Source organism: Bombus impatiens, unplaced genomic scaffold (assembly GCF_000188095.3).
Source record: "Bombus impatiens unplaced genomic scaffold, BIMP_2.2 scf_1461, whole genome shotgun sequence".
NCBI classification, from domain to species: domain Eukaryota; kingdom Metazoa; phylum Arthropoda; class Insecta; order Hymenoptera; family Apidae; genus Bombus; species Bombus impatiens.
The window spans coordinates 961,846-987,494 of record NT_177880.1 but is presented as its reverse complement, the minus strand read 5'-3'; the positions used below and the strand labels follow the sequence as shown (position 1 = coordinate 987,494).

Here is a 25,649-nt window from a genome sequence, read left to right as displayed (position 1 = left end):
AAGTTGTCAGCAGGTGTCGCAATAGTACATAAGGAATGATTTTCGCGCCATTAAACTGCGCTGGAATCAAGCGTAAAAGTCGCGGGGTAGCAGATTACATATTTTAATCGCGTTCGTCGTTCGAGAGGTTTAAGTGGGGCACGTTTTGCATCGATATAGGTTAACAGTAGGCTGGGAGGGATAACAACTCACGTGTTACCGAACGTGCAGCATGATGCGGAACAGTCGCTCCGCGCGGTAGATATGTAATGTATGGTTCAGTTCAGTCTTCATAGACATCGTCGTCTAGAACGCATCGTGGTGTTTATTATATTATTGTGAAACCAACTGAAAATTAGTGAAAGCTTATTTCTCTATTTACTGATTTTTTTATAACCAATCAAATGGTGCGTTATTCTTAATTTAATTATTAATGGTGAATGCGATACATTAAACAGAAAAAACTTATTCCCTTTTGTTCGTACAAATACGAGCAATTTGCCTTCGCTTATTTCTTTATCAGTTCTTAACACTTTTACTGCCACGAAATATAGAAATGACGCGTGAACATCGAGTTCATTTAATTTAGCAGCAGTGTTGTGACCTAACGGATATCGTCTAAAAGAAACGCTACCCTTAGAAGAGAACGATGGAAGAAGTATCCACTGAAAATGCTAAGGTGTCGGATTCCGGATATTCCAATACTTGTAGCAACAGTCAGTCGCAACGTAGGTATGTATCGAATTTTTTAATTGTTTGTATATACCTTTCGAAGTGCGCTGAATTTGTTTCATTTCGCAAGCATTGATTTGAATATAGCGCCATGAATTTCAAATATGAACTATGCGTTATATTAGTCGATCAACTCATTATACGTTATTCCAATGATACGTCTATAAGAAAAAGACGAGTCGGTGGATATTTCAGGTAAAATTACATTTTTACAATTCATATTCTTACAATACCAAATTTTAATAATCATAGATATTAACGTAAAGTGCGAACTGTAAGATTTCCCACTTTTTTGACATGATACCAATACCAGAAATGTATATTAATATGTATATTAAATGTATTAATGTATTCTTATATTACTTGGCTAATTTTTATTTGAAATAATAAACGGTACAGTAGTTTTGGTAACTAAAAGGGTCTAATCATAAGATAGAAGAATAATCTTGAAAATTATTAGTTTATTCGGTATTAAAAAACATATTATAAAACTTCCATTTTATCGTATCGTTTAAAATACATTCTGATATCGGTACATTAAATAATTGTAAATGATTTTGTTAATATTTATGTAATAAATCGTATACAAAGCGTATTTATTCTTTAGGAAAAAGAACAGATAGGAATTAATGTAAATAACTAATATGCATAAATAACATCAACGTTAATAGAACGCAAGCGATGAAGGCAAAAAGCTATATAAATTTTTATCGAGCATAATTAATACATCATTATTCTATTATGTTCATCTTGTGCAATCTACATGCAGACGTTTAATAAACGTTTATCAGATCTTAATTAATGAATGCTGTTTAATTGCAACCAATTTAATTGACCTGCTATTTTAATACAGATTTAACTAATACAGAAATATCTCACGTATTCTCTTGATGAAGCATAATCCCCTTTTTTGCTTTCTCTCGTCTTTTTTTTTATTTTCCATTTGCCGATTTCTGTTACATTCCTGTAATCGATCAGTCGAATTCTTGTGTAATCTCAATTTGTGCAATATATGTACATATGACTGCGCGTTATTTTATAAATGAATGTACAAAGATAGTAAAAGTAAATGTTTGATTAAACGTTTGGAAAATCCAAGCCGGAGATGAACTATAAATCATTGGATCGATTGGAAAATGCAGGTTTCGATATGTCAGATTTCTGCGATTTTTTATCGCGTTCGGAGACCTTACAAAAGATGTAAGAGAGTTTCATAACGATTTGCATTTGTGAAGGCGATGAAATCCCTACAACTTAATTTTCTTATGTCCCATGTGATTGATGTTTAATATCGAACCATAAGACTTAGATTGTGTACTTATGAAGTATATTGTATATATACTAAAGAAAACGAATTAATCGATTGACTGATCAATTGGTTTCTTCAATTCGTCTTGATAAATTGTATATATCAAAGTTTTGTACTTACTACTAAGAATTACCACTGCCTACGCATCTTGATCATCTGAGTAGACACGATCGTTCTTCTGAAACTTGTATCGAAATAAAAATTACAAGTGCAAATTTTGTTCATGACAAGCAGTGATGGAGCCTTTCTTCGGTGAGGGCAGCGGACTGTGTAAAAGTATGCAAGTACATTTTTAAATTTTCTTTTCCAAGATTAAAAATTTACTTGTAACTTACATTTCAATATCTCTATTCGATACTGTATATAGCCTAAATAATTAAATTAATAAATTAATATTAATTATATATGTAACAAGTTTTTCAGAATGTGGTATAATATTTTTATATTCTTTTATTCTTGAGGGGCGATCGCCGCTCTGGATCCATCAGTGATGACAAGGAATAGAATTGATTGATCAGATTATTGGACCCGTAAAGTTTGACCCCTGATCTCTTAATCGCTGGATGATTGTTTCATCAGACTCAATTGAACTTCTCAGCTCGTTGATAGATTTTGTTTCCTTAATATCCTTAGTATTCGAGAAAAGACTTTTACTTGCGGATGAATTTCACGTGGGTATCTTGCAGACATACATAAGTGGTTGATCTCTGACAAAATCATTGTGATAATTCACAAATTAAACAAATTGAAAATTTATGAGATATCTTAGGCTAAATCTACACTGACAGACACGAGTTTGCGAACAATTGCTCATCGTTGTAAACTTAGCTGTAGGATATTCACTATTAGGATCGCTAGGATATCCAGTCTCTATGTAGTGTACGTTAGCACAGGATTCTTGGCATTGACACGCTTTGTCGATGATGTAGGTGAGAGGCAGACGAAAAGCATGGCGAACAAGAAGGATAGAAACTCGAACACGACGGTTAAGGCTAACTAGTTTCTCGGCGAAACATGCCGCTTGCATTTCCACGTTCGCATTTAAACATCTAAGCTCGGGTTGAGAAACCCGATGAAAACAGGTCGAGCGAATGCAAAACGTACGCAAGATCGCTGATTGCTACGTTAACGAAAGTTAACGTCTGACTGGAATACTTTCCACGATGGTCCATCGTGAAATACTTTCCAATGAAATACTTGAAATACTTTCCAATCTCGAGAACCTTACGAAATAAGATGCAATATCGAAGAAATTATAAACCAAGAGGCTTTTTACTGATGTTTGATGATCGAATTTTTTTATATTTAATCAAAGCAATTGTTATGATTTTATTGCGTCATAAAAATTTTATTGATTTAAAATGGCAAGAGCAATCAGATTATAATTTGATAAGAAACCTCAAAGTAAATTACAAACCTTACAAACCTTGTCTTTAATATAAACGATAATTGCATACGAAAGTTGTATATTTGATGTTTTAAAAAAATTTGTTTTATGGGAACCTTGCTTGGTTCAATATGCACGTTGTATTTCAAGCTTTGTTTTTTTAATTAACCATCGTCGATGTAACAGTTAATGGCGATCCCCTATAATAACAAAGAACGACATCGTGGGCGACTCGGCTATTGATGCTACTCAAGTGATTGATACCAGCGCATAATTATAGATTCTGAATTCTCACGTGTTGCTTATCAAGTAAAATTGTACACGCTGCAGGTACCTGATGAAGAGTGAAACGTGATGTTCCTCTGGCGAAGCGAATGTTGCACCATATGCTGATTCAACGTATTTACCAGTTTGTTGTTTTAATTGCATAATAGCACCATTCCCTACGTCAATATGAAAGTATTATATCACTAGAAAAATTAATAGGGCTTTTCATTAGATTTAAAAACATTCTAAAAATACGTCGCCAGAATAGCGCGACGAATCCCTGAGAAGAGTCTGAATTTTTATTCTATTACCGTAATTTTGCGTTGAAGTCTAAAAATTCCAGTATTTAAAATAGTCATTAATTTTTACAACACAAAAATTTAACAGAAATAGAATTTGTCAAATAATCTTAGAAATGATACGTAACGGATAAAATGTAGACGTCTGTAGTTAGAGATTAATTATAATCGCGAATTCTATGTTTTGTCGGATTTTATATCTCGTTAATACAACGTTTCCTTGGGATTATTCGTGTCAGAACTTCGAATAAAATCGATAGCCGGATCACGGTCCCGTTCGACAGTTCTAGTCACGGGGCCACGAGCGTGAAACAGACCTTATGCAATAATTTTTCCTACCGAACGAGGTGCAACAAATGTAGGAGCCCCGTGCTCGTTCCCTGGGAAATAATGAGGACAGTGAAAGGCCAGAAAGACTCCGACGTAAGGGCCGATAGTGGTGGTCACGTTTGCCGAACATGTGATCGGTCCTTTTTTTTCCATTCCATAACTGGTTTCAGAGATTTTGTGCCAGCGAATCGCGTGACTTTCTTGACACCGGTTTAATTGGCCAATGGGCCGAGGCCGTTTCTATCGTTCGAGAAATGAACCTCTGCTGCAATCAGCTTCTATCCACCTCTGTACCAATTTGCCAGTGAAGTAATTCACTTTCAGGAGGATAGTAATTCTTTTTTCTCGATACGAACCAGATCAAGCTTACGCACGATTTTTCGTTTATTCAGTAAGTTTTTCAGTCTGTTCTCATGGTAGATGAGTTAATTTGTCGAGGATACTGTTTCTAAGGACGGTGCAACTCTTATCGGAAGGCGCGTATTCTAGGTTCCAGCGTTACACGTGGATCTAGTTACGGAGGAGCAAATTATAACAAATGAATCTTACAAGAGTTCGATGAAAAGCGTAAGTTTCGTAATCGAACAACATAAATTCATAAAGCTTCGGTACTTACGATCATTTTCTTTTTCAATTTTAAATGCCATGAAACATTGAAATAATAATCTGTTGAATATGTTATTCGTTAAACTTACAATATTGCAAAACATTAAGACGCTAATATATTTGACGTTTTTCAAGTTTGATAATCGCACGGAAAGCTTGGTAAGCTATCGATTTAAAGATTATTTCAATACGCGAGCGCGTTCAGTAGTAACGGATAGTCAAGGTCAGACCTAGCGCGGTGAATAAGCATATACAGTAGTTTGGTCGATTAATCGTCAGACGTTAACGTGACTACATTACGTACGTAAGCCATATTACGATAAACTCATCTAAAAATATCATTTTTGTTTTATACTAGTAACACAGGGATTCACTAAATAATGTTTAATAACGTTTACTCATTTCTGTTGCAGTAGTGGCAGCTCAATCTCGAGAAACAGTAACCGCTCCGAAAGTAGCGGTTATTGCGGTAGGCGCCCCTCGACATTTGGATCCAGGTAATATATTGTTTAAGTTTCTTTAGTATTATCGGTAGTTCAAAGATAGAAGCTATCGCGATGACTCAGTTGACTCTTACAAAAATTTTTTCCCCAAAACACTATCCTCAAAAAACACAGAGATACCTATTGGCCACTGATGGCAAGTGAAAGTATTTATGATCGTAAGGATCTTGCGATTATGCGTGAAATATCAATATGTCGTATTTATAAGCAATTGATAAATCATTACAACTTCAGCTAGTAAAGAATAAGAGTAAAGTATCCAGTGGAAGGTAATTCTTGTTCCTCAGTGCTGTGTAAACTTTCAATAAAAAACAATTTGAAGCAAATGTCTACCATTTTTTTTTTTTTTTTTTTTTTTTGGTACTTACAAATGAAATATACGCAAGACACTGCTAATTGTAGTCATGCAATTACGGTACTACTTTGTGTAGTTATCTCCAATAATTGTACGTCGAATGAAAAATACATGAACTTACAACACGTGGAAGCACTTCACTGTAGTTAAAGAAGATATTTAGTATAACGTGTCCCAGGCGTTTATGGAAAAAGTATCTGATATTGGAAAAACGAAAAGTACATACACGTATTATTAAATTAACGAAAAATGTCTATTTATAATTAAAGAAGGAAAATAGCTGTCTAAGTTAAAATTAGTGGTTGTGGCGTGTATATGACCGCCGTAATCAACAAGACTGAATAGACGTTGCATGCTAACGTGAGTTTGCCAATTAGATTATTCGCTTGAGTACATGAACACCTTAGAACGAACGTCATTAACATTTGCGAATTATTCATCCTGCAAATCAAAAGCAATAGTGAAATTAGAGAAGCCAACACAACTTTTTCCATCATTTTCTTCTGTATAATTACAATCGAAGAAACGTTTAAATTTCGATGTCTGTGTCTATGTCACTTGGCGCTATTGTGACGAGTCATCTAGTCAATTTTTGTTTTAAATTTTATTCTTCCCCTTTTCCTATAATTAAAGTCATATAATGGAACATGAGAAAAAATTATTGACAGATTTGTACTCCTGGTATGTTCATACAGCTGAACACGGTTGTTCTATAATTATCGCGATTGTGAAGGTGACACAGCGCGCATACGCGCCCAGCAATGTGGATTTTTACTATCGTATTCATGTACGTGTAAGAGAATGATTACATTCAGTTACGAGAAAGCGCACACAAACCTTGTTATTTGCAGCTGTAAACACTGGTGCATGTGCCCTGCCACGTGCCTACGACGTCGCCATTGGCGTCGCCTACGTGGCATGAAGTATCCCCACGTATTATTGCATAATCTGGATAGGCCGCGCCATTGCAATAATAAATCATCACCGGGTCTATAAATTACAGTTAAAACAAGTCTATTTCTGATTATTCGTCAGATATAATAAGAGGTAGAGAAAATAAAAAGACAATGATGCTTTGAATTTACATATCAAACTGTAACGTCGTTCCTGTTTCATTTAAACCTCACCGATCGACGACAACGTTCGGTGGTTTTCTTCGTCTCGTATAGAATTCGTTTCTTTCTTTTTCTCTCTTTTTTCATTTCTTGACGCGAAAACTCCGTAAGGAAAACAGCGATTGAGCAATTTAAGCAAGCTGATTACGCCGTGTTATCCGACGTGAAAAGTATTACTGTTTGCTTGATTCGAAATATTTGAAGAGCAGAGTGACATGCCTCGCATCGTTTCATATCTATTGGTCTCTGACGGTGCAACAAGCACTCCTCGAACCAATAGTACGAGAATGCGTCGTCGCTTGCCGCGTACAATTCACAGAATATACCTCATATAATTCTCTACATAACTCGTAAGGGTCAAGGTTAATTACCGCGAATGCTTTTCTGTTGCTGCGAGTAGAATGGACATATATTTGGTAATTTAAATCAACCCTTGCGAATAACTATATTTGATCACAAAGGAACAGATGTTACTGGAAATTAATTTATATTTGTAACGATGTTTTTGTAATTGCTCTTTCATGCTGGAAATACGTATTATGAGAGGCGAGAGAGGTCTCTTGAGAGAGAAAGAGAGAGAGAGAGAGGGAGAGTACAATTAAAGGATATCCTATTGCATAATGTATTTCAAATTATATTAATAAATTTCCTGCTTTGTATCGATTTGTGACTAATCCTGATTAAAGGAAACAGATAATATCACTTTCGGTCATTAAAGAAGAATATTAAGATGAATAATAAAGAATGTTTTTATATTTTTTAGTTCACAAGGTATTAGCATGCAATTATCTTAATTTTATTTCTATGATCATTGTAATATAAATTCAAAGTACGTATTCTTTCTATTGTTTTAATCAAAGCTATTCGAATATATTGGCCTTCTCAAGCTTTAATATCGAACTAGGAAATATAAACACTAAATGGCCAACCTAATCTCGGAGAAAGCTTGAAAGGTTTATCGTTAAAGAAATGCACTTTCTCTTTGTTACGTAACGAATGCAATCACTATTTGATGACCTAAAGCATTTGTTACGTATTGTATTTTTGTTGCAAATGGTTTTCCTGGAGAAAGTTTCTCGGCAATCTAGTCTATTTTTGTATCATTCCACTCCCACAACACGTAACAATACTATAAATCTAGTTATGCTTATCACGGTCGTTTAGAATAACAACATTCTCTTTGATGAAGCAACTGTTAAAGTAATAAATGAACCTGGAGCTCATGTTCGCACGCGTGCCCAGTGGATTCCTTATTTGTTGACTCAGCGGGAAATAAACTTATTTTTAGAACGCATATCTATAATTAGCGTCGTATTGAAAACATATGCCGTATATCAACGTTACCAATATCGCGTTATCATCACAAAACACATGAGAATGTTCTATTTCAGATTGCTTAAGGATATTTCGATAAGATTGCGCAATAAAAATAGTCGAATAAACATCACGATAAGATCAATGAATTTTACTATGTCACCATATGAAAACTCTGCTGGAAATATGAAATTTACTTTAACTACGAGTCGCGAATCGTTGTTTGATTCTTACTTTTTTTTACGCGATATATGCGTATATTGTATTACAGGTCGATTTACTCGCTTCATTTTATCGATCGCGATTGCTTTATTCGTAAGTTAACGAAAGTAAGTCACTCTTTCCCTTGTTATCACACCCTTAAACATGGTTAGGTAATGTCGTAGAAAATACATTATATTCTTCGATAACACGAAGTTTTTACAAAATGCCCCGTTTGACCATTTCCTAAAATTACGTTCCGTCTTTACTAATTTTTGGATCTGTTCGCTAGATTAAGATTAGATACTTTCTTCCATCTGTACATGTAACGTCCATGTGAATATAGCAATGAAGCACTACCGCAGCCAATCAGCAAAAGAAAGGATAAAGAATACAAGAAGAAGAAGTCGAAGACGATTTTGGCTGTTAACGCTGAGGCAGATATTATCCTGAAAAGTGCCGGCACACCGCCAGAGGCTGTGTCATATAACGTCACCGTCCCAACGAAGCCAATACTTGAAAAAAAATCAGGTTGGTTGTAATACAAAATTTGCGGGAACAAGTGCACGTTAACTGTACGATTTCTAGAATCTCTTCGTTAATAAGGTAGCTTAGTCGTTGGAGACGTGTAATCATTGATTTATGTGATCGGTATCACAGGAGGAGGAGCAAATATCAAATTCTTATCGTCCGTCTAACTATTTTTTCGTACTACTGCAGACTCTATCGAATACAATTTCCTCCTTCTAGTTTCACGGTTAAGATTAAACATTGATAGAAATCGATTTAACGCAGAACTGTAAGATCGTTGATAATTATAATTAAAAGCTATACGTGAAACACGAATCAATTTTTCTCGGTGAAGTAGAAAGAAGATCGACAGTTTTGCGCAACGTTATTTGGTTTCGTGCACTTTTCCCTTCAATTAGGTTTCGCTTACTTCATAGCCAAAGACTTCGAATGACCATTCTTCCTTCTTTACGTCCATCTCCATGGTTCCCTTAGTCCGTCAGACATTGAATCTGAAACGGTCAATTGCATCTTCTTTTGTTCAAAGTTGAAACGGTCTTGAGCGTCCCGTTTTTACTTGATCAGCTCCTACAAGTTCGCGTTTCAGTTTGGACAAAAGAGAGATTCAATGGATCTGAAGGATTCGTCTGCTTCGAATTCGGGGACACTCGGTTAGCATCGATTGTCCTGAACCTTTTTAAACGAGAGTTTTACGTAGCTTGTGTTTAAATAAAATAGTCACACAATAGAGTAATGGTTGTTGTTGTTACCCTGGCAATTAATCTCAGCTCTGCCCAGCGTGAACAAAACCTTGAAAAGAACACCCCGTTTCTAACTCACTTACGTGGTAAAATATTGATCCTTTTTCGTCATAGCAACCTTCCCGCGCCAGTATCGCTACTTGTACAACGAATCCTTTAGTAAATGTAAGAGACATAAATAGTAACAACGTTACTATCTTTCGCGTTATGAATTGAAATGATAAACGATAACAACGTATAAACGATATATAACGTATTTCTAATTACAAGGCTGTAAATAGTTCCTTGAATAGCCTAACTACAGTGATATAAGCATCACTTGGTATACATGCGTGCCCCTTCGGCGGAGGACAGCTGTCGGATAGAATAGTAGTCCTAAAATATTTTAAGCATTGAGATTATATATGTATTTATATATAATTTCTCCTTATACTGGTTTTATATAATCACTCGGTACTATCCGTGAACAAAAGGCAGGTGCTGTCGAGCTCTCCGTTTGGTCCAGCCACAGTAGCACTCACAACTGAACCGAGCTTTATATAACATCGAGAAACGTCTATGATTTACGTAATTATTTACATAATTTTTAATAATCCACTTCTCGAATAACCAATTCTTACGTAGGCTTTTTTCATCGGTCGTTACGAGCTTGGACCTGATTTACTGGTTACGAGCCTGCGACGTGTCCTGCAACATGTTTCAACGCGAGAATAGATCCGTTTCGTAATCACGATGCTCGTTTGTTAGTTCGTTGCACGAGGGATAGCTAAGTACAATGTATTGTACAATCTTTGATAAATGTGTCGTTTAAAAATTGAACAACGTGGGGCATGTTGACGTCCAAACACGAAGCGACCGATTTGCAATAACGTCGCGAATGAATTTAACGACACTATGGATGATTTAAAAAATTAGATTTCATTAACAGTCGCTCGATAAACGACGTAAAAAACGAGAGTCGAGAGGTAAAAATTGCCTTGGTATCAGCTTGGTGTGTTATAGAGCTCGAAGTTGAATTCCTTTTTATTTCTTTCTTTCAAGAACGATGTCGAGCTGTTGATTCGTTACTTCTTCTCGTATTACGAAACGTTGTCGCGGAATTTTTGTCCTGTTGGACTAAGGAAACATTGCTATCTCCTATCCTTCATTAATTCATTACCCATGCAATAGGTCATGTCTTACACGTTTCTTGGACGCCTCCAAATATTTTCGATTTAATTTCAATTAGTTTCTTTCATCATCAAAGACATTCTCTTTCCCTATATCACGTTGTCAGGGGTATCCAAGGAGATCCGTACAGCAGCTACGTTACTTGGTTACTGCCTTCCTTCGCCCACACGTTTAAAGCATCTCCTAGAATCCTAAATTGAAAATAGCCGTCCAAAATTAAAGCCATCACGCAACGAGAAACATCTCCGTGTTTATCCATTGTTAAAACGATAAAAGGGACGTCCATGAAACGTTGTTGAAAACTTGACAGATGTTAAATGGGTATAAAGAATCCATGTTCTATTAGAAAACATGGGCAGGTATGTCCAAGAAGAACAGAATATAACGACGAGAATTTTTGTTGGGTGTATACAAGAAGAAGTAGCCATAGAATTGGTGGATGCAACGGATCCCGGCGAGCACAACGGCGATAACGTCACAGATGTGGAAGTAGGACTTGCTTCTCGTACGAATCCTCTGGATGATTCCGCCTCTCAAGCCAATGTTAGTATTCATTAAAAAGCAACGAGGAAACAGATTTCTCCTAATTAGTTAACTGTGGTAGAAGGACACGTAGAGAGAAACAATAATTATGTCAATCGAGACTCGCTCGGTCGTGGTCGATCGAGGGGCTTCTTCTTAGGGAGGTGCAGGATCGGGTATACTCGCAAAAGCATCCTGCCACCTAATATTATATACATATCTATATATTAATCTTAACCCGATTGTTACCTATATCGATACATTAGAACATTTTTTTTTCCTTAATTATTGCAATTTGGTATGGCTTTTTGTATACGATGATGTAACATAGTGGTACACCATTGTCGCGAGGTTTCCGTGATATTATGCATGGAGAAAGGAGATTTACAACTGCGGCTAGCAAAACGACTTTCTAGTGGCTTTATAGTGAAACTATTAAATCTCTTTAGAAATAGTACATTTCCTTTTTTCTTCTTAATACTTACGTTAACAAGTAGCTTTCTTTCAACGCCAGTAATGGGGTTGGTTTGTTGGGTGAAGGTTCACTAATCAAATTCTAAATATACTTACTATATTATATATTCTATGAAAGGAACTATATATTTCTTTATGTCATGGAATTTCTTTTGCTTTTATTTAATTTATATCTTCGATCATTTGGAATTTTTTTAAATGAATAAAAATTATATTCTTTGGTGAAATACAACTCTTTTCTCTATGCATATAGCGTTTGAAAGTGACCAATTGAAAGTACTATTAAGGTACTGCATGTAAAATATCCTATGGTAATTTCATCGCATAATTTGCATGTAACTGTTGGTAAAGATCATAGGAAAGAATGTGAACAAGAATCGAGGAAAAAGTAGCGACGAGTTCACTCTACAAGCTACGTAATTTAGATTAAAAAAAAAAGAGAAACAGGGATATCGAAAAAGGTGTTTTATGTGAAGACTATCTTGATGACATAGATTCAGGTGTCATCTACGTGTTAATCAATTATTTTATGGATAAATCTACTAGCATCGATCTGACATAAATAGAAGTCAACAGTTTCATATTGTATATCCTATATAGGAGGGATTTTGCGCGGTGATTTCGATGCATGATGGCCTCGTGTTGTATACGACTCCCTCGATATGCACAGCTCTAGGATACCCCAAGGACGCATGGATTGGCCGATCTTTCATTGACTATGTACACCCCAAGGATAAGGCTACACTGGCCGATCAGATTTCAAGCAGTATAGTGTCGCCTCAAGAAGATAGACCGAAAGGTATTACATCAAATTTGCTTAATGAAACTTTTTCATAAAAGAAATTATAATTTTGAATAAAAGATAAAACTAGACTACGAAGAACGTGACTTAATAATCCTCATTGAACTTTTATCTAATTTTTCTCGCATTAAAATATGTTATAAAATTCTTTTATAGACATATCTATAAATATCTATTATATATCTTGGTTTATTATTTTATTTATTTGTTTTATTATTGTACTCATAGGTATTAACGGTAGAAGGGCAAGTTTATTCTGCGGGTTACGAAAGTTTACGAGATCGGTCATTCACCAGTCCATCGATCAGCATAAGGCGGCGAGGTCGAATTTCTACCTTCCGTTTCACTTGACCTTATCGTTCAGGGATTTTCGAGACCGTGCAACTGAACAGCAACACAAAGCAATGTTCCTGGTGGTTACTGCCCAACCTGTTCATTCTGCATATAAAGGTAGTACGATTGAAGGTCTTCGAGGAGAGTCGACTGACAAAAAAGATTCGATACATAGTTTGTTCTAAATAAAAATAATAAGAATAAGGAATTTTCAATGATCTCTAAATCTACGTATAACGTTTATCGATTCGTGAATAATATGTATGAGAAATAATAGTCGAGTCGTTTCTTCAGTCTAATCTTCTCGATGATAAAATATGACTCGGTGGTTTCCACGGCGACGTGCCTTAAGCAGAAGGTAATTTTTCTTAAATTAGAAATATTTATTCGAGGATCGCGACGATTTTGATAGTCTCTCATCTTTGTCGTCTTTTTATTTATTCGTTTTTTTATCATCTGGCCAATTTTTCGTTTTCGTTCAGTTTGGAGACCACTGTTTCGAGTATTCATTTAAGAAGCGGAAACAAAGAACAAGAATAACAACGCATCGATCATTTTCCATAGAATAGATAAAAATTCATTTTTTGTTTGATAAACACGTAGTGATGTTTCTTTATTCACTGTATTTTAATCTAAAAAAGAAGAGAGAAAAGACAATAAGAAAGAAAGAGATGAAGAATATTTTAATTGCGATCTAATTTGCTATAATATCGTATTCCTCTTTCTGTTTCTATTCGTGTACGTTTTCGGTATAAAAATTTACTAGCAATGAAACAAAATTAAGGGAAGGGAAATCAAAGATGTTTGCCCTCATCAGCCTATTCTGGAAATTGTTTGTATTAACTTCTTATCGACGATAGATGGAAATTATTTTGAGAATTAATCCATTTTATTTGCCTCTTTATCATTTTCTTGTATCAATATCAACACCTTTGTTAGATGCAGATTTTGCCTTAAGTACAATTGACTCGAGACTTAGAATGTCATTTCGAAACTTCTTTTAGATCCTTCTGACAAGTCTGTTCGAAATTCATAAACACAATATCGAAATAGTTGGTACATCGCTTCGCACAATGTTGTAGTATTATTTCACGCTTACATAGGTAGAGTGCACAAGTGTTCGTACAGATTTGTCAATGAGCCAAAGTTGGTTCGATTGCGTACCATAAAGATTAAAGCTTTCATCATGAAGGAAGCACTTGACAAAAGAGAGAATGACTCTGACCTTCTTGTTATCATTATCCGCAGCGCCAGAAGAAACGATAATATCTTCGGTATTCACGACCCGCCATACTGCGACCTGCTACCTATCTCATGTCGATCCCGACGTAGTCCAATACTTTGGCTATCTACCTCAGGATATGGTTGGCCGTTCGCTATTCGACTTCTACCATCCCGAGGATCTGCCCTTCATCAAAGACATCTATGAGACTGTGAGCATGTGCACCAGAAAAAAAGCAAATTTTTAGGTTTCGATCGAGTATACGCTTGAGACAAAAACAGAATAATAGTGTAAAAGAAAAAGAAATGTAATCCGCAGAAAAAGTGCAAGCGTAAGCGAGTCCCGACAACCGAACGTCGAACGACGTATAACAATCCCTATTCCTTCGATTATTCATATTTATACACATGTCGTTGAACAGGTGATCAAGCTCGAAGGTGCCTCCTTCAGATCGAAACCCTACAGGTTCGGAGTGCAGAACGGAGGCTACGTCGTCCTCGAAACAGAGTGGTCGTCCTTTATCAATCCCTGGACGAAAAAACTAGAGTTTGTCGTAGGTCAACACAGGGTACTGAAAGGTCCAGCAAATCCTGATATCTTTCGCTTGCCATGCGCAACCGAGTACGGTCAATTGGCTAATATTAGCGAGGAGGTGCTAAAAGAGGCCAAGATCATACAAGGAGAGATACGTACACTTCTTGACGAGGTATGTCTTCTCTCAATGATTCATGCTGCACCAGTGATATAGTTAGCGCAATTTGTCTAGATCGTGATATTGTTCGATAAGGTAAACGTAGCAATCACCCTTATGGTCGATCAAGTTTTTATTTATACGCCAACAAAACAAACCACATATAAATTATACACGTTCTTTCATAGCGATATAAAGATTATTATAAATAAAAATTCGCATTGTCTACACTTTACATGACAATATTATTTATCCTTTGCTTTCGATTAGGAGCTTAAGTACTTGTCCAAATTATTAAGCAAAGTTGTAATATTAGAAAGCAAAGAACAGGAGACTATTAGAGAATTAATTCCCTTTTTCTCTGTGTCCCTCTTTTTCTTTCTGAAGAGCAATGCGACATCGAATAAATAAATGCATTTTAAGAAGGATAACGAGACACACAGACAAACAGTAAAACGTTCACAGCCGCATAATTGTTCCCATGAAATTTTAATCCCAACTAATAAGTTCGCTCATTCCCCAATTTTTTCTCTTTTGTTCTATCGTACGTCTGCGCAGAACATCCAAAGAAAGTCAGATATAACCGAGCTTGATGTGTCAAAGAGGTGCAAGGACCTTGCGTCCTTCATGGAAAATCTGCTACAAGAGACGAGGACGCCCGGTCTTGGGAAAGATGTGCTCGCTACCGACGACAGGAGTTTTTCGGTGACTATTAGCTACGTTTTAGTATCGCCGACACTTACCTATTTTGCTAATAATACGCTGTAACGCGCTATGGTGGTATACTACAAGTATATTTACAGTAATTGTAATATTACCCGCGTTCCTCTTATAACGGTTCAACGTTGAGGGTATTTTCCTTAAATCATGTCTAATACGCATCGTTCGTGTTGCCCAATGGTTTCACGAATCGTACGATAGTATTTTGGTATAACATAGCCTTCGTTATTATTTTCTTACTTTCCTAAAATGTCATGTCTCTCTCTTTCCCTTTTTACTTCAGTTTACTTTACAGTCCCTTTTACTTCAGTCCAAGTCTCATGTTTTATGAATAACTTTTACTATACTATACTACTATGTATAGACTACCTTTCCATAGATTGCTTTAACTATTTTCATTTGCTTCAAATCTTACGCGATATTATAATTATTGTATAAAACAAAGAAGAAAATACAAAACGAATGCCTTGTACCGAATATTTATCGCCAGTATCGACAGAACCAAGAAAAGAAGAAATTTCTCATATATATCCAACGATAAATTGCTTTAATTTTAGTAAATCGCGTTTTATGAGGCTGGTGTTCCTTTTAATTAAGTTTGGATGTCTTTTGCTAAATTTCTTTTTTTCCTCGGCTGATTCGATCGAGAATGTATGGTGTAAGTAGAATACAAAGAGTTAGGTGAAGGGCTATTAATAGAAGAAGTTCTATGTTGATATGTCTTTCCACGAAGCAACGTAAAATTTATATTGATAATAATACGAGGAATTCAAAAGAAAAGAACAAAAGATCAAAACTTCAAAACATTCCGAGATCTGTTAGTCGATAACATTTTCTCTAAATTTTCTGACCCTTACGAATCTGAAACAGAAAACACGTTTTTCTAAATGACGAGATTCTCGCTGCTTCTGAACGATATGTCCTAGAATTTTTTATTTGGAAACTAAGGTGCAAGGTGAGTAAGAAACAACTGATTAAAAATTTTACAGCCTGGTGACAAGTTTAACCGGATGTTTAACTTAAAGTAATGCTAAAAAAATCAACTTTTACGAGTTAGGGTTCATCCACATCTGTATTCATGCATTCTGCTATTATAATGCATAATGCGGCTAGTCGTAAGTAAAAACAGAAAAAATGTACCAGCAAACGATCAACAAAACGATCGATAAGGAAAAATCTATCAAATTGTTTTGTACATTGACACAGACGGAGGGCAAAATGAAACTTGCGTAGGTCCGGTGAAGGATAGCGTCAATTTCAAAACCTTGTAGGCACGTTGTTGGTAAGTCTATTTACTTTCTTTTCATTCAATATTACTATTCGTATGTATTTGGTAAAAACGCCAAGCCTTTTATAAACCAACCTCGATTGCAACAGTTTAGTATCATATAGTAGCTAATTGCTTCCGTTTTTCGGCGGCATAGCATTTGGTTATTGATCAATGGAAAATGGACAAGGGCAACAAAATAAAAAAAAAAGAACAAAGGCAATTTGTTACTTATATACGTTGATCTCGAATTTTTAGCAAAATTTTTAACGTGTCATCTTCTATCAATCACATGCATATTTTTTTATTTTCTATTTTTCTTTTAAAGGAACGATTAGTAATTTCTATTGCTGCTTGATATCATTATTTCTTCTTGATCTTACGTACTTATTTTGCTAGCCAAGAAATTGTTTGTCTTCGATCAATCTTGTTTTCTGTTCTTATCGTCGAAGCATCGTTTAGTTCCTTTGCAATTTCTAGACGATACCCTTCTTCTTCTCGAGTATCTTTTTATCGAATAATGAAACGTTTCTTTCTTTTTCTATGTATCAACGAATTCTCTTCTGCGCTAAACCATTCCTTAACATTTTATGAATTGTATCGTCAATCGAACAACTGAGTTATATCCCTTCTCTTGCCTCTTTATCGTATCCTAGCGTTAAGTGTAACTGTTGTTATTCATCGATTTACCGATTAACAATTTCATAGACCGTACGTAGACAGTATCACGTACGAGATTTGAAAAGTTCAGTTTCATGTATTCGAGAAACAATTGAGATACGTTAACGTTAAAGGCTATAAGTGCATCTATAAATTTATTGCAGTACCACACTCGTGAATAAAGTTCCAGTGTATCTCTTCACTTACAAGGTTTTGAAACTAACGAGGCAATATGAGAAAGCGAGAATGGAAGAGAGTATACATTAAAGGTGTGCAAGAGTGATGTTAATATTTTGAAAGTTCCGATGACAGTACTGGTTAACTCTCGTTATTAATTATTATCTATTATTTTACTTATTTTATTCATTGTACATATACTCGTCTAGTGGCTTAGGATAGTCCTCCAGCCTTACATATATCTCTTATCTTCTCCGCTTACCTTTCGTACTCTCACCCTCTTTGTTCATCCATCTCCATCTACGCTTTCACTCATACCCTATATGTATTATATACTTCGCCTATATGTAAACTATGACTGTGAGTAAAGCATAGCATATTTCTACATTTACATATTACATAACACCTGTTGCTCTGTTCAATTCCTTCCTTTTCCCTCTCTTTCTCTTCCTTATACTGTTCTTCCTTTTATTGGCTTCCTCTCGGTATTCCATATTGCTTTGTGCCTTTCGTTAGTTTCTGTTTCTTACTGTTTTCCTCAATTTTTCCTTTCCCCTTCTTTCACTCTCCCTCGACTTCTCTGTCCTTCTCAGTATGTATTTCTATTTCCTTTGCTCCTAATACTATTTCCACATCTTCTTCCGCTTTCACCTTCTCACAGCCTTACAGCACGTGCCTCATCATCACCTCCCGCTGCCGCACAGATTCTGCATTTCTTATTCTCGCTGCTCCTTCCAATGTTCCTTCGATTGAATTTCGTTTCCATCGTTAGTAACTATTATTTCACAGGGTGTTATCGATAGAACGAAAGATATAAAAGTACATGTATAGATCATTTCATCTTATACAGATTTACTTTGTATATATTATTTCATTTTATTTCATCAGCAACGCGCGAATTTTTCGAAATTTCTCGCCTTAATCTTCATTTTAATTCTTTCGTATGTCTAACGGGAATTTAAAAAATTAGCGGAATGTTGAACGAGTATGTATGAAAGTATGTATGAATGTATGAACGATGACTGGTCTAGAAGAAGTAGAAGATTTGAGAAGAAGTAGAACGGAAGAAAATTGGTCGATTGTAAGGCAACTAACGGTGTTACAGAGCTGGAGAAATATTAGTTGGTCGATTAGTCGCTCGCTCGTGCGCTGTAAATATTGCATTTTTGCGGTAGCAAGATTGCTGAGCGACTTACATAGTACAAACAAATTACTTGCACAAATTATAGCAACTCGTATAACTGGGCAAAACATCTAACAAAAATGAAAGCTTCCTTGCTGCGACGCGGGTTTAATGCAACGCAAATTTGCAAAACAATTGACAGTGCCGAAATCAAATGACAACTCTTTTTAAGTCGCTACAATATACTTGTGAAGGGATCACGCAATCCCTTGTTACAGGAGCACGACAGCGTGATGCTTGGTGAGATTTCGCCCCATCGCGAGTACTACGACAGTAAATCGTCCACTGAGACACCACCAAGTTACAATCAGCTCAACTACAACGAAAATATTGAAAGATTTTTTAAGAGTAAGCCACCGGTTGCCACCATGTATGGCAGTGATGAAGAGAATATTAATTCCAGCAACGATGAAGGTGAAAAGACAAGCCCGAATTCAGCAGGTGAGTTGAGTTTTCACCGTAAGACTTCACACTATTGAATTTTTTGAACGTAAAGACGTTATCAACTTTGACCAATTTTTAAAAAATTTATAAATTATAAAATATACGATATTGAATATTATTAACAATATTTATCGTCAAATAAGATTTTAAACCGCCTACATTTATGATTTTCATAAATGATCTTCCCTCCAGAATTAGAATAAATTTAACATACTAATATATATATATTATCGCATAATTAGTGAGAAAATGCATGTCACCGATAAACGGAAGCGGTGGGAGCGGCAGTGGTAGCGCAGAAAATCTAAGCAGTGGTTCGAACAATCAAACAAGCTCAGCGAGTAGAGGCAATACGTCGAATACAACTAGCACGGAAAGTTTCAAACCTCCAACGTTGACAGAGTCGTTGCTCAATCGTCACAATGAGGATATGGAAAAGTTGATGATGCAGAAGCATCGGGAACTTCGATCTAGCATTAAGGCCAGCGACAAATTGAAGGATTCCCGAATAAAAACCACCGAGAAAATGTCGACGGACCCGAACATGCATTTTATTAGTCAAGGTCATGGAGTTAAGAGAAGCGGAAGCCATAGCTGGGAAGGAGACAGTTTTAAAGTTAGTAACTCAACAATAAATACACATAATCTCTCGAGTTCATGACTTATGGCGAGGAAGAAACGTTTAAACCCGTTCGATTATATTTTATTAGGTTTCAAAGCATGACGAGGTGTCAAGAACAAGTACCGCGGGTCAATTCCCTACGAATGTCACGACGACAGTTACAAGCATGAGCGTCGATCAATCTACCGTAATTCAAAAAGGTGCCAACATCAATTTGTGGCAACCTTTATCGGTTACCGTGCCCCCTGCCTCACCTGCTCAACCACACAATGTGCCACAAAAGTGAGTGTTTCTTCATTAAAAAAGAAATATATATTAAAGAAAAGTAATATAAAAGAAGGGTAATCGATTGTCTTTGAGGATGCTCTGACAAGCAAATAGCCCGAAATCCTGCATATTTTTGGAGCAATTGAAAAAATTCAAAAGGTCAGCAAGTTCGTTTCGATTTACATTTCTATCCGATATACATTTATTGAATTATATAAGTGCTATTTTGTTCCACACTCTTTCTCCATTCTTCATGCAACTTGAATATTTCATCCTTGCAGAGCCTTTCTCATTTTCAACATGATTTTTTATGTCGATTAAATTTCTTCAAAATCGGAATGAACTTTCCGAGCGATTAATATTATATCTAATTTATTGATAACGATCTCGTATTATTCAAGTACGTAATGTAAAAACATATTCATAACATTTTGCTCATAGCATCCATTGCTTTTTCTTATTTATTTAACAGTAGTTAATATTTTTATAAGATACCGCGTGAAATATTGATTTCTCTAATTCATTGAATTCTCTAATTTCAGCACGAATTCACAAGCAATACCCAGAGTACCAATACTGCCGCCAATGATACCAGTGTATTATATTCCCGTACCACAAACTAATGATCCTGCAGTTTTATCATCTCTACAAGAGAAACTTAGTCCGCCTCATTCAATGCAACCCCCACAACCAAATCCTTATAGTATGTATTTATTTGAATAAATTAATTTTTAAGGGAGAATTCTTAAATAATAATTAAAATTTGAAATATCAAAACTAATTTTTAGTGTTTGTGCCAGTTTCATATGTGACGACGGCGATGGCCGGTGTCATTTATCCTCCAGTAATAGGTGCCCCGTCAGCGGGCATGATGTACAGACCATTCTTGATTCCCGAACAAACATCAGTCACGCGTGAAAATAATCAGTCTACAATGAACAAATGCTCCGATCGAAAACGTCCAGCGAGCCAAGCAACAAGCGTAAAAGCTGAACCGGGTAGCAGTATGGCTATGTCAGAATCTTCTAAAAAAGTAAATCAACATTTTTATACTTGATTTTTTAATTGGTTTACGGATATGTCAAACATTTAATGATAATTAGGTACTATCACCCGGTGAATTATTCTCTTCTTGCGTGAGCAATGACGGAGGTTGCTCGAGCTTAGTGGATGCACCAACGCCAGTGAACCAAAAGATCCACAAACAAAACGACTACTCCGTAGACGAATCGAGCTCGTCGAGTTTTTACAGTAGTTTCCTATATAAGAGCAGTGATAGCAGCTGCAATCCAGATCAAAAGCCAACGGAATATTTACCAGAGGTAGCTAATAGTCTTGATTATTATCTAACAAAATTCAGTCACAAAAAAATTTCAGTCACGTTAATTTTAATAAATAATAAATTTATTCATAGGAGAGTATGATGAAGCAACATTATGGTAAGCGAAGAAAAGAGCCACCGTGGCTCGAAGGTGTTCAATTAACTCCAGAATTAATATACGAGTATCAAATACATCCCAAAACTCTGAACGAAGTACTTCAAGCAGACATGGATGCCTTAAAAAATTTCAATCAACCCCTTTTGGTTAACGATCAATTGGGTCAGCTTTATTTGGACTTAGAGGTCGAGGGGTTCGAAACGAAGCTTGTTCTCGAAGATGGGATTACTTCTAGTGGTAGTGACAGTGGAAGCAGCAGCGGAAGTTGGACGGCTGGCACAATGTCACAGGTAAAATATAATTTTAAGTCCTTACGTCAAATATTAAGATTTGATATCGTACTACTATCGATTTTATAGTAGCTGTAAAATATTTTGTAAAAAAAAAAAAAAAAAGAAAACATAAACTAGCACCAGATCTTTTCTTAAATCTGATAATAAAAAACAAGATCTTGTTTACAGCAAAAACATAGAAGGAGAATGGTGAAATACGGTAAACTCGTGATGATTCACGAAGAGAATGCACCATTGCCACCGGCTCTACCACCTCAGTCCGTACCTTGCCAGCAATTATAGTAAAAACCTTGTACGACCAATTTGTAACTAACTTCTGTTTTCAAGTTCGAATTGTTCGCTTGCAATGCCATACTTCGAAATTGGCTCTAATATCTACGTTACAATTGATCGCTGAGTACAATGCCAATGTCATTTAGGCTGTTTTATTTTATTTTATTAAATTTATATTTTGAGGCAGATGACATTCTTTACATTATTCACATTTACAGATTTACGATTAACTTTTTATATATTTTTAGTCGTTTAGAAAAATACTTGTTTAACTTTTTTCTTATGACAGACATATATTAATAGTTATTACCAATACACATATGTATTTAAAGCTTGAAGCACTTAAAGTTGAGATATTAATGTTATTGATTGATTTAAGAATAGTAGTTTTATTTTTGTAAATTGTTCATTATTATTTTAACTGCCTCAAATAAGTTTCCTTGTATTCGAGCATGATATCAATTCATACGTTTAAATATACATATACATAATATTATAATATGAGAAATCAAAATCATATTGCTTAAAAAGTTAGTGATTTGGTAAGGCTTAAGTCCCTTTTTTCGTTCAAACGAAATTTATTGATATTTTATTATCTCCGATGATGGTATTTTTACACATCTACTATGCCGATGATAATTTTTAGACATATTTAGATACTCATGTCTCAAGTATGGGAAACGTTTCAGTTAAACTACAAGGTTCCTGTAACCGGGCAGACATCGACGTCCACGTGATTGTCTCTAATCAAATTGAATTCTATTCGATCATCTTTTTTGTTCATATATAAGTTAGTTATTAAATTTTCATTATTACGAAAATAGAAAATCCGTTGGAAAGTCTGTCGCCTGCACAACACTTGATATAGATTTAATACAATTAAAAATGGATGATGAAGAGAAAAGATAGAGTGAATTGATGTATGTTATTAATAAAATTGTATACATATAGGGTGAGATGGAAATCGTAGTACAGCGGAGCAGCTGGCGATCCAGGTGAAAAAATAAGTCGAAAATATATATATAAAATTTGAACATGTGTTTTATATTATATATATACGTACACATCACACCAGTCTTCAACGTGTTCAAATTTTATTTTTTTGAAAATAAGGCTTAAAGGAAAAATGTTATTTTTCATTTTTGTATAATAACATCCTGCTGATTGTTTACTCCAATCTAGTCATTGTTATTTTATTTTCAAATGTAGTTTTGAACCCCTGTTGATTATTTACTCTTCTTTAATCCGGAATTAGCCAAATTTAATTATACATGTCAAATTTTGAAGCTCAATTTTCTCAAAAACGAAGCCTCGAATGAAAAGATGTTATACCAAATTTTCTTCTTATCTTTTCATGTAGAATCACCGCCTACCCTGTTGTATTACGATCGCCGTTCCATCCTATATACAATATAAATATAATTTTATCAATAGCAGAGCTAAAAATGAAATTAGATCAATACGTTGATTCCTCAACATATAATATGTACATATAGCCTTTCGTTGAGCAACGATTTTCATTCTCATTTCTAATCAATTTTTCATAACGATACTTTATCATTATGTTAGGTATTTTAAGTAGGTTTAAATAGTTGTACTTTTTAAGGAAGATTATTTTTCCAATATTTTACATTACATATTGATTTTTGTTTCACTTTAATCTTAACGACATCGGATTATATTTCATTGATATTTAACATATACTATATTTACTTCGAAATTATTATAAATCCTGATTTCGAAATGGGACCAAGTATTGAGATCATTCGTCTTTAAACACACAATATTGGATACGCTACCTCAACATGAACGCATTTCCATTCACATAAAAGAGATAAAAATATATGTAATTCGAAAATATAGTTCATTATATAGTCAGTAGTATAAATTAAAGATTTCGATTGAATATATATATTTAACATTTTTAAATATATACTATCTTACAGCCGATGTAATAAGCTTTTTTATCTCGTAATAACTAATCTTTTCAAATTTGTTCAGTGAAATTATACTAATAAATTTTGTATTCGTTTATATTTGTAATCCTAATAGTAATTTTTATATTTATACCATGATGATGAAAATTCTCATTTAATATTAAATATACGTATTTGTATTTTTTCAATATTATTGTAAAAAATAATTTTACTATTCGTATATGTATGTTTCATAATACAGAACTGAAAAGATTATATTTACATGTTCATTCAATATGGGAAGAGTATCATTCTAAAATCTTCATTCTAACATTTGTATGATCGAAGAATATTTTATATACCACCAATTTATATACAGCATATAATGATTGATATGCCTATTGTATTGTGTAATTAAAAGGTAGAAAAAATATTTTGTATACCAATGATCCGCAAACTTTTTAATTAAAAGGTGTGGCCAGTTCGCTAAGAGATCATGATGCTGATTTTATAAATGTGAAAGGCGAAAAGAAAATGAAGCGTTAAGCGTCCCTTATCCTGTAGATCGTAAATCTAGTCCACATTGTATACAGTGATATAACAATTATATTACAAAGACTTCGTAAAGAAACCGAACGATGTTAATTCAAGCTACGATTATTCAAGCAACATTGTCCGTTTTTATATGAATATTTAATATCGACTATATCTGAAACAAAGAAACGAAGGCGCCGATACTAAATATTTTTACGAAATATTAATCTTTTTCTTAAATATAATTCGATCAAACTGTAAAAACTGATTATCATCATCAGACTGGAAAATGTCATAGCAAATTCTAAATGAACGAGCCAGAGTGATAGTGTCGATGCTTTTGGTTTTAAGAAATTCAACCTACGAGTCTCGTTCTTCGTTTTTTAAGACCACATACATTGGCACAAAAATTTATAATTTCTTCTGACAATTGACTGTTTAAGAGATATATGTGTGAATGAATAAATACGTGTATGTACATTCGCATAACATACATGAACATGTACACATGCATTTATTTGTTTCACTTAGAGTACGTTTCCTTTTAGCATTTGTATTTAAGCGCCACGAATGTGCGATAATAATAGTTCATGTTACAATAGACATGTTCGTCTAACGAACTGTATTTATATCTCGCTTGTATGCTCTTCCCGCTTTTCATATACAGCTGTTTTTACCGCACGCCAAGTGTGAAAATCTCTAAGAAATAACATAGATAATATACGAATAATGAGAAGTGATAAGAGGATAGCTTGAAAATTTACTTCTTGGTTGTATCGTTTATCTTTTTCTTGCAGTATTATAATAATAATAACAGGTTTAAGGAAATTGTAATTATCAAAAACTAATACAAAACTAACGTCTCGTGTAAGGAATGTAACGTCTCGTTCAATCACGGTTGAATCTGTTTGATTTAGAATGCAATAGATAATCTTCTGCTGGTTTTATTGCATTATTTAAAACAATTTGTAT

General features: G+C 34.8%; 1 protein-coding gene across 8 annotated transcripts; it reads left to right on the top strand.

The window, feature by feature from the left end:
* The first annotated feature begins 211 nt into the window (after window positions 1-211).
* On the top strand, window positions 212-24,276 carry LOC100746994 (period circadian protein). 8 transcript variants are annotated; one of them, XM_033324094.1, is made up of 18 exons: window positions 212-386; window positions 572-711; window positions 5,323-5,406; window positions 8,744-8,928; window positions 11,185-11,381; window positions 12,435-12,633; window positions 12,865-13,086; window positions 14,218-14,402; window positions 14,613-14,897; window positions 15,441-15,587; window positions 19,084-19,330; window positions 19,576-19,949; window positions 20,044-20,237; window positions 20,765-20,925; window positions 21,011-21,255; window positions 21,326-21,544; window positions 21,637-21,951; window positions 22,123-24,276. In XM_033324094.1, the coding sequence occupies exons 2-18, from the start codon at window positions 629-631 to the stop codon at window positions 22,234-22,236; spliced, it is 3,456 nt and encodes a 1,151-aa protein (XP_033179985.1). In that variant the 5' UTR covers window positions 212-386; window positions 572-628; the 3' UTR covers window positions 22,237-24,276. The 8 variants fall into 8 exon arrangements, with proteins under 8 accessions (XP_033179985.1, XP_024227427.1, XP_012248035.1 ...); XM_024371659.2 differs by having other exon boundaries at window positions 212-711; window positions 21,023-21,255; XM_012392612.3 differs by having other exon boundaries at window positions 213-711; window positions 11,257-11,381.
* Window positions 24,277-25,649: the final 1,373 nt, after the last annotated feature.